At 44.4% G+C, this 15,517-nt stretch overlaps 1 protein-coding gene across 11 annotated transcripts in view; it reads right to left on the bottom strand.

The window, feature by feature from the left end:
- Nucleotides 1-7,542: 7,542 nt before the first annotated feature.
- The window catches only part of LOC135284204 (myosin-1B-like), a 33,972-nt gene continuing 25,997 nt past the window's right edge, over nucleotides 7,543-15,517 (bottom strand). For all 11 annotated transcript variants that reach the window (XM_064395596.1, XM_064395595.1, XM_064395588.1 and 8 more), the window contains 18 exons: nucleotides 14,450-14,692; nucleotides 14,085-14,261; nucleotides 13,854-13,999; nucleotides 13,676-13,766; nucleotides 13,198-13,587; nucleotides 12,833-12,959; nucleotides 12,615-12,733; nucleotides 12,150-12,346; nucleotides 11,568-11,751; nucleotides 11,316-11,481; nucleotides 11,018-11,142; nucleotides 10,559-10,867; nucleotides 9,624-9,827; nucleotides 9,163-9,288; nucleotides 8,898-9,068; nucleotides 8,702-8,806; nucleotides 8,404-8,499; nucleotides 7,543-7,826 (listed from right to left, as the gene is read on the bottom strand). In XM_064395596.1, coding sequence (XP_064251666.1) covers nucleotides 7,671-7,826; nucleotides 8,404-8,499; nucleotides 8,702-8,806; nucleotides 8,898-9,068; nucleotides 9,163-9,288; nucleotides 9,624-9,827; nucleotides 10,559-10,867; nucleotides 11,018-11,142; nucleotides 11,316-11,481; nucleotides 11,568-11,751; nucleotides 12,150-12,346; nucleotides 12,615-12,733; nucleotides 12,833-12,959; nucleotides 13,198-13,587; nucleotides 13,676-13,766; nucleotides 13,854-13,999; nucleotides 14,085-14,261; nucleotides 14,450-14,692 — 3,132 coding nt within the window. In that variant the 3' untranslated portion in view covers nucleotides 7,543-7,670. The remainder of the gene's footprint in view (nucleotides 7,827-8,403; nucleotides 8,500-8,701; nucleotides 8,807-8,897; nucleotides 9,069-9,162; nucleotides 9,289-9,623; nucleotides 9,828-10,558; nucleotides 10,868-11,017; nucleotides 11,143-11,315; nucleotides 11,482-11,567; nucleotides 11,752-12,149; nucleotides 12,347-12,614; nucleotides 12,734-12,832; nucleotides 12,960-13,197; nucleotides 13,588-13,675; nucleotides 13,767-13,853; nucleotides 14,000-14,084; nucleotides 14,262-14,449; nucleotides 14,693-15,517) is intronic.

Genomic DNA, 15,517 nt, shown 5'->3' on the forward strand with positions numbered 1-15,517 from the left:
ATGTATTAAATAAAAAAAAAAATAAATAAAATGAACAAACAAACAATAAAAAGATAGCATGTATTGCTGTTGAAGAGCTATAAGTGAGCTTCCTGCTCCCAATGACAGAAAAATCCACAGAGAACAAGGTTGAAAATAAGATGAAAAATAATTATTATTTTAGTGCAAAAAATGAATGGAATTTGTCATAAATATAAACATTATAGATCCAGAGAATTTAACACTGAGGTTGTATTTGCAAAAAAAACCAAAAACAACTGGAACAAATTAATATTAAGAAATTTGGACTCCCAGGCAGTGACACATTGTCCCCAGCTTGAAATGAGGACATGTAAGAACTGTGTCAACTGGATGTAAATTTGACTACAGCCTCTGAGGTAAGAAAGTAGGCATTTTTTTATATTTCCTAGGAAGTGGAATGTTAACAATCACCATGCCTGTCAAAAGTATGCTGGCATAAATGAGGCACACATCACTTCCCAGAAGCAAAATTCTGATTTTCCTGAAGTATGTGTGTACTGAAGGCTAAAATGAGAGCAGGGATGTTAGCCTGATGTTTGATCCATATAAGCTGTGTAACTATGGGGTAAATATAAATGGTATATAAATGTATAATATAAATTAAATAATATAATTATGTATATTATATATTAAATAATTTAAATTTATAATAAATTTATATTCTATAAAATTATGAGGTGGGATGAGAGTTTGTTTGAATGAATGTCTGGGAGAGAGTTCCGATCATCAGACATTGGTTTCTCTGGGTCTGGATTGAAGGCACTTGAGACAGTAGCTCATGTTCAGACTCAGGTGTTTATTATTTCTTATCAGTGAAACAGCCTCACAACTACGAGTTCTGCAGCCTTTCATTATCAAGGCACAAAATGGCTAACTATCTCTTGTTATAAGGTCTTTTAAGACTAAACTATCCAATTAAGAAATGACACCTGGATTATTTTTCCATTTAACCCAATAACTGATCCCTCGAAGCCCACAATGTGGACTTTTCTGCCCAATTACAAAACATCACCTAAACCCATGAAGAAGAAGGAAGAAGGTAAAGAACAACCTGCCTCTGCCCCGAAACCTCCATCTTGCTTCATATTTATATTCTAAAACCCCAAACTCCAAGTTTTCCACCCTGTGATATTACACACTTCTAACCAACTACACACCCGTAATCCTAGTGCTCTCAATTTTGGAAGCCTTCTCCACAGTCTCAGGTCAATTGCAGTGTTCTCTTGTGGGTCTGTGCCTTTCAGCACAGAAAGCTTAAAAGTCTCAGCACCCAGGGTTCCAACAATCAGAGGAAGACACAGGAGTGCTGTAAGTCTTCATCAAGAGGCAAGATAATGCTGAGTTAATGAGCTAACACTGTACTGGCATGGGATAAGACCCTGATGACACAGAAATACCTGTACAGTCTCAGCCAAGTCGACTGTAGGGGCAAGACATTCTTGAGTTTCAACTCACGCAATACAGCACCTTCGTTCTGCTCCAGACCTGAGACAATTTGCTTCAGGGTCACCACGTCTGCCCAGCTGCTACACATTTCTGCCACCCTAATCGCTCCTTTTTCTGCTATGGAACTTTGCTGGCCCCTCAAAAACCCCAAAGGCAGATGATGGTGTTTCAGGCCTGCCATCAGTCCCAGTAATTCAGCTTCTTCCCTCTCCAAAATGTGCCAGCCTCATGTTCTTCCTTCAGAACTCCTCCTCCCTCTGCCCTTGGCCAGCACCCAAGGGGCACTAGTGAGCCACCCACTTGCTTTTAGGTGGGACAGACCTGGCAGGACCTACAGCCAGCCCAGAGCATTGTCCTGGCAGTGGCTTGGCCTCGGTGGTGTCTGAGGCTGTGTGGCAGCAGTGTCTGCACACACCTTCTCCTACCTTGAACCAAATGCCCTCCCACCTCTCCTGCTACCTGCACTGCCATCTGAAGGTGAGCTCTGTGTGCAAACACATCTTCATTTCACTCAGGAAAGAACACTTTTCTGTGGTTTGCCCTTTGACAGCCTGTTGTCTTCATTCGGACCTTGGAAATGTCCCAAATAAAAAAAAAAATCTGGCTCCCCTGTGCCAAAATTTTAATTAATATTTCTCTGAGAACACACTGAGCTGGACACTTTGATCCCAACCCCACCATTCTGGTTGGTTTATCTCCCTTTTATTTTGATTTATTTTCTTTCCATCAAGCTTCCTCCCTGTCAGCACCAACCAAATGACACGTGTGGCTAATACAGAAAAGAAATAGGGAGGTTGGTGCCTTCCCAGCCAGGTCAGCCAGAGGAACTTGCTAAATATGTTTGACATTCTCTTGCTGTCTCAGACACTGCCAGAATATTTTGAGCAGCAAAGGCCCTGCAGCCCTGCTAGCTGAAGGGCATCAGCTGGCAAATTGGCTGTCTGGTGGGAAGTGCTCCTTTCCCAGTCTCCCAGTGCTCAGTGCCTGCCTGGTTTCCAGTTTAACAGCAGTTTCCTGCTGGACTTTTTCCAGATCCTGGCTGTTCTGATCCAGCTAGATCAGGAATGCTGCAGCTCCTTTGCCTGGACAGTCTCATCTGCAGAGGACAGGTTAATCTCTCTCGGCCTGCTTTTGACAAACTCCCTTTCATCCACTTTTCCTTGTAGTGCAGACTCTGTTGCAGGTCTTGCAGAAGGTCACAGCCCTTTGGACAGTCATTCCTTCCCCAGACTTTGTCATTCCCAGTCCTTACTCTAGTCCATACATGGTGTTTGTATGGTGTATGAAGGCAGGTCTGGAAATCCCTCCTGAAGGGGAACTGAGCAGGTATGGTCCCAGTAGAGGACAATTTCTCCCCAGCTTGTCATCTGGTCCCTCCTATGTTGAACTATGATCTGGTCTCTGAAATGGCCACATGAGCACTCCATGGCAGCCACTCCAGAATGAGCTTTCAGTGGGCAGAACACTGGAATCTCATGATTCACAGAGACATTCATGGCTGGCATGACTGGTGGGATAATCTTCTCCAGCCTCACTGGGAATTCCTCACCATTCTGGATAATTTTGTCAGTCTGTTATAAATTTGAACCAGAATACTGTCCAGATACAATAAGGGATATAGGTAAACTTCAGGTTTTTTTGCCTACAGGCAGGCAGTGAAAAGGAACTGCCTTTGTTATCATGAAAGCTTACTTATGTTTTTTTTTTTTTTATAGAGGGCTTTCATTACATGTGCCTGAGCCTTGGATTTCCTAAATATAATTCCCAGGATTAAGGTGTTTAGTGTGGATGTGTCTGAAGGAAGATGAAAAATGTTCCCCCACCCTGCTCCTCACAGCCCCCATATTGTGAGAAGGACCTGCAGGAGCCTCATGGCCCTTGATGGACTTTTTTTCCAGAAATTCACTGTTTTCTCCACTTTTTTTCCTGTGCTTTCCAAAAACCTCAAAGATAGCACAGATAAATCCACCGCTATTTCCCTTTCAGCTTTATACTACTTCAAATTATCTGATACACCAGATATTTTATCCAAAAACCTTCCCCATGGGATCTGCAGCTTGCTAGTGCTGTAGTCAGCCATGCTGTCATGTGAACAGGGCGTGCTGGAGGCATCAGTGCACCCTGTGGACCCTGATTAACTGTCTGGCAGGGAATATTCACACTGCTGCAGCAGCATTTCTGCTGCCTCTGGGTAAAGCGAGAGCTCCCAGGAGCATTACCACATGCTGAAAACAAATGCTGATGCTCTGATCTGCTGGAGCAAAACTTCTCATCCCTACTGTTCTGCTAAGACCTAGCTGAGTACTGGACCATTGCAATGGTAAGGACATACTTTGTATATAAAAAACAGTAAGAATCAGATCAGACTAAAGTGATGTGTATTTCTTGCAGGCTGTTTGTGTGTCATACTGTGGCTGGCGTGATGAGTTGCCCAGCAAAGAAACACGGTTTGGAGATCTATTAGACATCCCTAATCCGTGCTGGTGCAGGGAATGGGAAAAAAAAAAAAAAAAAAAGTAAGAAACTGACCTAGAAGAAAATTGCTAATTTTCATAAGTAATGACAGACTGGAATGCATCCTTTGGGATGAAAAGCAGTTCAGGATGTTCAGTGCATGGGCTATGAGAGATGAGAGCTAGAATCCATGGAAGTAGAGAGTAAGCACCTGGATAATGCTGCTGGTGAAATCTGGGGGTGGTGGCAGCTGTTGAGGTGGGGATTTTTTTGGCGGGAGAGAGGGGAGTGAGGCTGGTTTTTTCTGTTTGTTAATTTGTATGAATTGGTGGATTTTCTCTCTTCAAGTTCTGTTCCTCTAGTCTTAGCGGTTGCTATGCTTCTGATCTTGCTTCAGTTCATGGAAATCAAAGTGTTACTTTTCCTGGTATGGGCTGTTGTGAGTTACATGTTTGTAAAGGTGATGCCATCCTTTTTCAGTGGGGACTCCAAGTGGCTTCCTGAGAAGTTGCAGTGGCAGATTATCTGCAGTTAAGAGGAAGGTGTCATTTCACTGAGCAGAGGAAGGTAAAAACTGTGACCTGGAATGCCAGGATAAACAGTTCTTCAAATTGCATCACAGTTAGCTAATCATTCTCCTTCTACCAGTACAGCAAACATGAGAGGATGACATCTGAGCAGTGTTCTAAATAATATCAGAGTGATGTAGAGGATACTTTTTTCCCCACACACTGGAGCTTCAGTTACATCGAAGATGAGCAGGGTGGAAAGACTGATAAGCCAATGGGAAGAAGATTAGTGCCTGGAAATGTCAGAGATGTTGGAAAGTGAAGCAGAAATTAGAGAAATCAGTGTTCAAAGTTTAGTATTAGAAAGAAAAAAGGCCAGCTTGTACTGAGAAAAGAAAGGATGATGAGGTGTGACTTACATATAATGTCTTTATATGCACCTCTTAAAGTGCTGATGCTTTTGCCCCAGGAGACACAGTTGTCCATGCCCAAGCTGTTGAAGGTCAGAGAACTCTATAGTCCACATGGGACAGCAGCTCCAGTGGAGCTCATCAGCTGCATCTATTTTAAACCTTCTCTGAGACTTGTTTCTTTAGGCCAGTTATGGGCCCATGTTGCTTCCTAGATCAGTTACCTGTGCATCAGCACATTTCAGATCACAAGCAGCCTGGCTCCAGAAATAGTGTGTTGATGCAAAACTACTGCTGTCCTCCAGCCAAGACAGCAAATCAAAAGTGAGCAGAAATTGGATTTCCTTACTCACCCCTGTAATATTCCATTCTGATTCCAGCAAGTCTCCAGCCCTGCTTTCCAGGATGGCTGGTGGCAAGGCCAGCTCAGCACAGTGCAACGTGTGCATTTCTCTCCCTCTCCCACCTGTGCAGTTGGAATTCTGGCCCCAGGTATTGTCTCTTAAGGACCTGCAATGTTACCTTTCATCAGTTGAGCATTAGTAACAAATCCTCAGGCCGTAATTTCCTACTGGTGAAAGAGGAGCCCCAACAGTGTCAGGTGCTTCAAGTACATCCTGATTCTTCCACAGTCAGAGCCCCTTGTTCATGTTGGAGGGTGATTGTAACATTGCCCAAAGGGAACAGGGAGATTTGTCATTGAAATATGGTCCCCAGAGTTGTTGTGTTACTTCCTAGTTGTTTACTACTCTGTCAGCAGGTCTCAAGAGGTACAGATGGAGCTGGAAATACTTCTCCATGTTTTCACTGAGCCACACTTGTAACACTCTGATTTTTTAATTACGTTTTTGGGGTTGTTTGTTGGTTTGTTTAAAGAAAGATGTTCTTCAGAAGAACGAAATTCTCCTGCTTTATTTCAAGGGGTGGCAGGTAAGGATTTGTCTGGAAAGAAAGAATACCACCTATCTCTTCAGGGCATATTTTGGGAAGGGAAAAGGAGAAGAGTAATTTCCCTTCTTTGTTCCCTTTTTTGCCAGATATCACTGGCACTGATGAAGTTTTCACAGCTTCACACATAGAGATGATGTCTCTGAAGAGCATCACTTACAGTGACACAAGAGTCAAGCCAGGGCATCATCTTTTCTTTAAATAGATTTAACTACTGCTTAGGAGACTACTTCCATATTTAGTTATAACATGGGAGGATTCCTTGGGGGTAAACCTCAGTGTGTTTGGGAGCAGGAGGATCTCCCAGTCCTGAACACTGTCGCTGCAAATACACTGACTGCTGTGGTGCAGTGCAAAAGGCTTCAATCCTGCTCTTTTCTCATCATCTTTCCAACAACTCCAGCTCCCTTCCCTAGCAGTTTCACAGCTCCTTGAAGCATTCCCCATAAATAAAGAGGTGCAGACCTAGCCAGGAGCCTTGAGGGACCCACAAATGCTCCTGTAGTGTGATAGAGTGTCCTTTAAAATGGTAAAATGGATAATGGTATCTGCATGTAGAATCTGCCCTTGGAAGCTGTGCAATGTGCCTGGGTCCAGTACTGCTACAAACGGGGTTCCCTATTTTAAACACTGCTTCTTGCCTTGCAGGAAATAGCCTGTCATTTGTTTAAGACTTCAGACCAGCACACCTTGTGTAGAAGTCTTTTTTCTTCTCTGTTCAGCTCAAATACAGTTGGTATCTACATTCCACTCCAGTGCTGCAAGAGTCAGACAGGTAGGACACAGTTTGTCATCATTGTCTATGGAGTTTTACCTCTGTAAAGTGTTAGATTTCATGATTCCTTTCAAGTTGTAATGTTCTCAGTATTATTTCCACTTGAAGACTTATCTTGCATGATGAAAACCAGCTCTTTTAGCTTTTTGTATTTGTACATTACTCTTAATAATTCCTTAGAATAAAAACTCATACATTTCAGTACTGGAAACACTATATAGTAGTGCAGCTGTTCCCACTTGTTCTAGTGGCTGTACATGTTACGCTGCTTGGGGTTTATCCTCTTGTTATACTTCTACCAAGCTGTTCATTAAGTTCAATTTAATATACAACTGGAACATATATAAATATGAGGCTATTCTGCCTCACAGAGGAAGTAAGGCAGTCCAATATCCTCTTATCCAAATAATACATTATTTGTTTTTCTTTGAAACTGATTGTTAACATCATATTTGTGAAGTTATTAACAGGGCTGTATGATTTTTAAATTTCCTCACTAACAAGACACTCCCTAGAGTTACTGGCCTTCGCTTGTCTTGTTCTAATGCAACACATCAGTCCTTGCCTAAGCTCCTCCATATGGACTCAGAGACATACAGATGCTTTTGGGACTACAGATGTTTTTCCCTGGGGAAACTTGCCTCTAAATACCACTTGCCCAGGTGATAATGGGACTGTCAATGAGTACCTCTTAGTACCATACCCATGTAGAAACATGATCCACAAAGGAAAACCATTTTTTTCTATGCTGAAAAGGTGCTTGTCCTGCCTTTGTCCTGTTCCTCTCCCAGTATGGAAATTAAATAAGTCTTATTCCCTCCTTGGTAATGGAGTAAGACAGAGTGGAGGAATACTGGAGATGGGATAAGTAAAGCTGTACTGTTATGCAAATCTTAAAGTGAAACAAATATTTCATTTGAAAATGCCCCAAACTTGTGTAACTGCAGAACTGAATTGTAATGACCAAAATCACAGATTCTGCTGGCCATGCAAAGAAATCTATGCTCTTTATTTTCTACATATTGACAAGGCTATGAACACTTGAAGAAGGACAGAGGGTACACATTTTGTGCAGCCCTCAGTTCACTTTGCTGTCTCATGACATGCTTACTCTTCCTCTCCTATTTTCTTGCCGTGAATTTCCCGGCTCTTGGCTCGGAGCTTGTTGACCTGTGACTCTGCAATGTCAGCCCGCTCCTCAGCTTCCTCCAGCTCGTGCTGGATCTTGCGGAACTTGGAGAGGTTCACATTGGACAGCTCCTCCTGTGGGGGAAAGATAGTGAGTGGTGAGGAGCCCAAGGCAGGGGTTTCACTCCTGCAGCAACTCAGCCTTATGGAGCTGCAAATCTCCATCCCCCTCCCACCCCTCACACAACAGCCTCACACAGAGCTCCTCATCCTCCCCTTCTCAGGATCCTACTGGCAGAAGCTTCACCAGGACTACGTCACAACTGAGAATAAATTTCACCTCTTCAATTTATCATTTCTGTACTTACTCTCCCACTAATTCCTGCTCAATTGTCAGTGCAATTTACTGGTTTGGGAAGACCAGGAAGCCTTCTGCTGGCTATTAGCAGAGATTCAGGAACTTGTCAGTCAGTGGGTGTCGCCCCTGGGTTTGTTTACTCTGGCCTTCTCTGTGAAACAGGCTGCAGAACTTCTCTTAATGAGTGTCCCTGACTGCAGGGTGCCCAGAGCTCACCAAGGCCTCACCAAAACAGCGTGGCCAAAACAGCTGTGTCTTGGGAGTTACTTTCATACTTCTCTCCTGGTATTCAGCCTCATTCAGTGTGTGTCCTGCCCCAATGGAATGTTTGCCTTTTCTCCAATCAGTACTTACAGCCTCCTCAGCTTGTCTCTTGTAGGATTTCACTTTCGTTTGCAGCTTGTCCACCAGATCCTGCAGCCTGAGAATATTCTTCCTGTCTTCCTCAGACTAAAAGGTTTGGCAAATGGGAAGGAGAGTCAATTCTGGGTTCTGCATCACATGATGCAGATCAATTAACAATTGCCCTTGGGGATGATTACCAATTACCCTTGGGGATTAACAAGGTTAACAATTGCACTTGGGGATGGTGTGGGTAAAATGTGACTAGCTGTGAGAAAGCCCTGGGAGAGCAGGAGAGCTCGTGCCTTACCTGGTAGGTGAGTTCCTTCACCCTGCGCTCGTACTTGCGCACGCCCTTCACGGCTTCAGCGCTGCGCTTCTGCTCAGCATCAACCTCCCCTTCCAGCTCCCGCACCTGCAAGGACAAGCCCATCCCTGCAGCTGCCCTGACAATGGCTCTCCAAGGAGAGCCACGCTCACTCAGGCACAGCCCCAGCCCTACACACCCTGGCCTCCAGCTTCTGGATCTGCTTCTTGCCTCCCTTCAGTGCCAGCTGCTCGGCCTCTTCCAGACGGTGCTGCAGGTCCTTCACTGTCTGGTCCAGGTTCTTCTTCATCCTCTCCAGGTGGGCACTGGTGTCCTGCTCCTTCTTCAGCTCCTCTGCCATCATGGCCGCCTGATCAGAGCAAAGGGTCAAAGCCATTTTGGGGCTAGAGATATTTTGAGGAGAGTACATTCATCGTCAGCAATGCTAGGAGTGTCCAACTCACATCAGTGATGGCCTTCTTGGCCTTCTCCTCAGCATTGCGAGCTTCCTGGATGGTATCCTCCATTTCACTCTGGATCTGGGCAATGTCTGTTTCCAGCTTCTTCTTGGTGTTGATCAGGCTGGTGTTCTGTTGAACAACAAAATTTTGTGCAGTTATTCCCAAAAGAGAGAAGTTACTTAAGGAATTTACTGTTTCAATGTAAAGTTATCCTCTAAATATCTATATATCTGCATTTTCCTGATGTATCTTGTCAGGTTATATACAGCAAGATAGCAGGGAATTACTGAAATTTGAAACAGCTCTTCTAACTGCTCATCAATCCTACTCATTTTGCCATAATCCATTACAAGTGTAATAATTCTGGTTCAGAAAAAATACTTTATTACAAGAGTTGATTTAGGAATTTACACTGAAGAAAATCTGTAAAGCAAAAAAATTTCCCATGAGATTTTGAATCTAACCTGAGTGTGGAGGAGCTGAACTCTCTCACTTGCATCCAGGAGCTCCTGCTCAGCCAATTTCCTCGACCGCTCCGTCTGCTCCAGGGCTGCCCGGAGCTCCTCAATTTCAGCCTGCAGCAGGTTTGCTCTGCGCTCCACCATGGCCACCTGCTCCTTCAGGTCATCCTGTGTCCTCAGAGCATCATCCAGATGGATCTGGGTGTCCTGTAGAGAATAAAGAGAAATTATAAGGCAAAGAATAAAGAGAAATAATAAGATGACACAGTACTGTTGCACAATGGCAATTGCCACCATTCCCATAATTATTATGGTAGTATAATATATATATTTATAGGAATATATTTATATGTGGACATATTGTCCTCTCTATGCAGAGTATCTTAGAAAAGTCAGTTGGAGGTTGATTCATGTGAATCTGGGACAGCTGAAAAGTAAAGTCAAGTCTCTGAATATTAGGAGAGTGGACTTGAGTTTTTCAAGGAATTCCTGGATGGAACCCCCTTGAGAAACTCCCCTCAGGAATAAAGAAACAAAAAAAAAGAGTTAAGAATATTTTTTTCTGGAGTGAAGAAGTTCTCATTTCACATGTGAAAGCAATCAGGCAAGAGAGGCAGAAGATCAGCATGGCTGAGCAAGGACCTTCAGGTCAACCTGAAGTGCAAGAAGGAAATGCATTGGTGGTGGAACAAGCACCAAATAAGTCTTCAGAAGAATATAGAGATGCATATTCTGGGATGTGTGAGGGTAGGATTATGAAAGCCAAGGCAGAGTTGGAGCTGAATTCCTGTTTTGCGTGGCCTCACATTGAGTATTGCATCCAACTCTGAGCTCTTCAATTAAAGAGAGTTATTAAGGAACTAGAATGCATCTAGACTAGAGCAACGCCAGTATTGGACAAAGTAAAACGCACAATGCACATTCTCAGTATAACATACCTTGAGCACTCCCTGAGTGTTTCTCAGGTTCTTCTGTGCCTCTGCAGCCACACGATTGGCATGGCTCAGCTGGATCTCCATTTCATTCAGGTCTCCCTCCATCTTCTTCTTCAGCCTCAGGGCTTCATTCCTGCTCCTGATCTCAGCATCCAGGGTGCTCTGCATGGACTCTACAATTCTGAGGTGGTTTCTCTTCATCTGGTCAATCTCCTCATCTTTCTCTGCTATCTTCCTGTCAATCTCAGCCTTCACTTGGTTGAGCTCAAGCTGCAGGCGCAGGATCTTCCCCTCCTCATGTTCCAGGGAGGCCTGGAAAAGTGGATACAAACGTTGATAAAATAAAAAATATTTTCAGAAATCTTAGTTGCACTCCCCAGCTAGAAGAGAGGACAACCCAGACCTTTTCAGCCCTATTTTCGCATTTATTTACTGCAGATGCCAGTGGTTCTGGTCACGTACCTCAGCTTCCTCCAGAGCAGCCTGGATTTCAGATTTCTCCTGCTCAATCTGCTTCTTCACTTTCTCCAGCTCATGAATTGCCTTTCCTCCCTCCGCAATCTGCTCCGTGAGGTCGGAAATCTCCTCTAAAAGGAAGAGAGAAAAGCACCGTGGTCAGGCAGAGAGCTGAATGGAGAAAGGCTCTGGTGCATCAAGGTGCCAGGCAAGATCTTACCCCTGCAGGTCCAGAGTTGTTAAGTGTGGCAGAGAGACAAGTTTGTAAGAAAGGCCAGGGAGGAGCAGAGGCCCAGGGACTTACGCTGCAAGTTCTTGTTCTCCCGCTTCATTGTTTCCAGGTGGTCCAAGGACTCCTCATAGGCATTCTTCATCTTGAACAGCTCCGTGCTGAGAGAGCGCGACTCCTTCTGCGAGGCCTCCAGCTCAGCCTGAGTTTCCTCATACTTCTGCTTCCATTCTGCCAGGATCTGAAGAGAAACAGGGTGTGACTAAGGCTCTGGCCATCACGGGGCCATGCTCTTGCCAGGGGTGCTGGTGCTGAAGGCCAAAAGACCTTGTCAAAGTTCTTCTGCTTCTTATCCAGAGCAGCACAGGCAGCATTGGATCTCTCCACATCAATCATCAGGTCCTCCACTTCATTCTGCAGCCTCTGCTTTGTCTTTTCCAGAGAGGCACATTTGGCATTGACCGCCTCAACATGTTCCTCTGCATCCTGCAGACGCTGGGCCAGCTTCTTCCTGGGAGGAGACAAGCACATTTGCACATTAGAGCTTGGAAGGTTTTCAGTTCTATTCTGTTGTGAGACAGAATTGATCACTTTAAGGGTTGACAGTTGATCATTTTAAGGGTTTTGAACTGAGAACTTTTCACAAATGTGTAGGGATCTATCCTTTTCTGTGTCCTATCACCTATTAGGCCAGGCTCAGCACTTCTAGTCCTAAAGCCTATATTTTCCCATCCTTTCTACACATTTTCCTCTGCCTTCCTCTCTCCCCTTTTTTTTACAAATCTATATCCTTTCCTTCATCCAATTCTTGTCTTAATCCACTCCCAGAGATTCCAATTTCTGTTGAACAGCCTCCATTTTTTCCAGTCCTGCTGGAGCCTCCATTTCCCATCCTGCTTCCCCACGTACTTGGCCTCCTCGAGCTCCTCCGTGCGCTGAATCGCGTCCGTCTCATATTTGGTTCTCCACTGGGCCACTTCACTGTTGGCCTTGGACAGGGCTCGCTGCAGCTCCCCCTTGGCCTCCTGCTCCTCCTCATATTGTTCCCGGAGCAAGTCACAGTCGTGGCGAGCGGACTGCAGGGCGTGGGCCAGGGCGTTCTTGGCCTAGATAGAGAGTGGGGATGTGTCAAGGAGCAGTAATATTTCATGAAATCTCTTCCAATGAATTAATTTCACACTACAAACATGAGTGCTCGAGGAGTGTTTGCAATGAAGGACAGATGTAAGCCTGGGGACAAAATCTATTAATCAAACTTATTACAGAAACAAAAGTCTTCCCCCAGGATGGCTTGTGCTAAGCAGATCCTGTCCCCACAAGGCAGTGTGAAGTTACAAGTGTTGTCAGTGGCCCTGGTAAGAAATCAGGGATAACCTTAATTTCTTCCTCTAGATGCCTCTTGAGTTCCTCAATCTGTTGGGTGAAAGCCTGTTTGCCTCTTGACAGCTGAGAAATCAGAGCATCTTTCTCATCTACCTGGCGTGAAAATTCACCTGAGGAAGCACATAAATAAGAAGATATTCTAATTGTCATTTATGACCGAAACAAGCTGGTTTAGGAGTCCTGCCAGAACACATGGGAGCCTCTCTAACCTGACTCTGTCTGCAGACGAGCTCTTTGAGCATTAAGGTCATTGATCATGCGCTGATGTTCTTCTTCCTTGCTCTTAATCTCACTCAGCTGATCTTCCAGAGTGCGGCACATCTTCTCCAGGTTGGCCTGTGGAGATCACAGAGAATGAAAGAAGATTAGTATATGGATTCATTCTTATTATGAACAGGAGGATTCTAACCAGAAAAAAGTGAACAGACTTGCACATTATAGACTGTTCCTTGGAGTTAGAATGCTAGAAACATGTTCCATGCAGAAACAAGAATTAGATGATAATCTGTCCATAATTTTAAAGGATATACTTCAACATTATTTATATTTATGTTTTTTTCATATTTTTCCATACCTTGGCTTTAGAGACAGACTCCATGTTACTGGCCAAGTCATCAATCTCCATCTTCATCTCACTCTTCTCCTTCTCCAGCTTCTGCTTCACGCGTTGCAGGTTGTCGATCTGCTCGCCCAGCTCAGCTGTGCTGTCCGCGTGCTTCTTGCGCAGGGCGGCAGCCGTGGCTTCGTGCTGCAGCGTGGCCTCTTCCAGGTCACGGCGCATCTTCTGGAATTCTGCCTCACGCTTCTTGTTCATCTCAATCTGAGCTGCTGTGGCCCCTCCTGCTTCTTCCAGGCGCTCGCTGATCTCCTCCAGCTCCCTGGACAGGTCAGCGCGATGCTTCTCTGCTTTAGCGCGAGAGGTTCGCTCTGCCTCAATTTCCTCCTCCAGCTCCTCAATGCGGGCCTGCAGAACAGCAGGGACCCTTGATAGCCGTGCCCTCCTCCTGCCTGAGCTGAGCCTGAGCAAGGCAGGGGAAGGAACAGACACTTGCCTGCAGCTCCTTGATCTTCTTCTGAAGTTGCATGCCCAGAGCCTGTTCATCCTCGATCTTGCCCTGGATCTGGCTGATTTCAAAGTCTTTCCTTTGGGCCAAGTGAACCATGTTAGAGCTCAAAGAAAATAGACAGGTGCTGCAGCCAAGCACTCAGGTGCCCCAGAGTCACACTTACTTCTTCAGTTTCTCATCCAGCTGCTGCTTATCATTCTCCAAATCCATGATGCTGTCCTGGGCCAGCTTCAGGTCTCCTTCCAGTTTCCTCTTGGCTCTCTCCAGGTCCATGCGCAGTTTCTTCTCTTGCTCCAGGGACCCTTCCAGCTGAACACAACAAGACCATCAGGCCTCTGCCAGCCAGCTTGGACTCCATACCTGTCCTGTTCCTGCTCTATGTCTGTGTGCTTACATCATCCACTTGCTGTTCCAGCTTGGTCTTGGCTTTGGTCAGAGTATTGACTTTGTCTTCCTCTGCCTGCAGGTCATCCAGAGTCTGCTGATGTGCCTCTTGGAGGGCTTTCTTCTCTTTTGTCAGCTTGGCAATGGTCTCGTCCAAGGCTGCCATCTCCTCGGTGAGGTTTTTCACCTACAAATGTAAGCATGTTTTAAAATTTGAAAGAAAACATGTTCACTGGTTTTGTGTTTCATTCATCTCTTGGATGCTCAGAGAAGCCCAGCTCAAGATTTTACAAAGTCAGCATGTCTTTTGGTAAGTTGCCTCTTACTCCAAGACTGTGTAATTTCCTGAGCCTTTATGTAACTGCCAATGTGTACCTTGTTTTCAGTGGCATGTTTTTCCTTCTCCACCTTGGCCAGTGTTAGCTCAAGGTCATCAATATCTTTCTTCAGCTCTGAACATTCATCCTCCAATTTCCTCTTTTTGGCTGTCAGTTCAGCATTAATTTCTTCTTCATCCTCAGCCCTTTCAGTCACCTCCTTGACTTTGGCTTCCAGTTGGATTTTGGTTTTGATGAGCTGGTCACACCTTTCCTCAGCATCAGCCAAAGCATCTGCTTCCTGTTAGGAAAATACAAGAAATATATTTTAGTACTGAAGGAACCCATGTGAATTGGCAAGACTTTCAGAATTACTTTTGGGGAAAAACACACTGTGCTATTGCATTGGAAACTACAGATCTAGAAAAAGCCTTTAGTTAGTTTATTTGTTCTACCTTTTGCATCTTTAATACAGCTCTATTTAGCTACATTTCATTTCAATATATTTATTTTGGGTATATCAGAAAGTCACTGAGATTTAACTGATGTTTTCCTTTTCTCCTTTAGAAAGTGATTATGTCTTATTATGTACTAAATTCAAATTTATGTGGAAGTGTTGAGAAATGTCAATAACTCTACCTCCAAGGAAATATTTGAAACTCCCATTAGTAGGTTTATACTCAGCCAGTGGTGTCAGTGGACAATAGAATAAGATTGATCATTCCCTAAAACAGACATTTCTACTCAAGGGCATTGCCAAATTGTTTTTTTTGCCTCTGGGAGGCCAAAAGACATTTGAGACAGAGGTGGAGATGATGCTTGTGCTCTAAGTTGTAATGGTAATCTGTGTTTTCTGGGAGTAGTAGGTGCAGGAGGTGAGGTGAGATCTGCTGTAAGAAATGGCAACCAGCTCTTCATTTTGACAACTGAGCTAAGGCAGAGTAGTAGACCAGTCAAGCTACTGTCTCTGCTCCACTAGATACACTACAGTGATTACAGTAAGGCTTATGTCTCACATAATGTCTCTCATATGGCTTTATGAACTGACACATGTAGGTATGAAGACTAAAAACTCATACTTTTTAAACTCCAGCTTACAACAGTAAGATTAAGCGGAGAAAGAATT

The sequence above is a fragment of the Passer domesticus genome, chromosome 20 (assembly GCF_036417665.1).
Source record: "Passer domesticus isolate bPasDom1 chromosome 20, bPasDom1.hap1, whole genome shotgun sequence".
NCBI classification, from domain to species: domain Eukaryota; kingdom Metazoa; phylum Chordata; class Aves; order Passeriformes; family Passeridae; genus Passer; species Passer domesticus.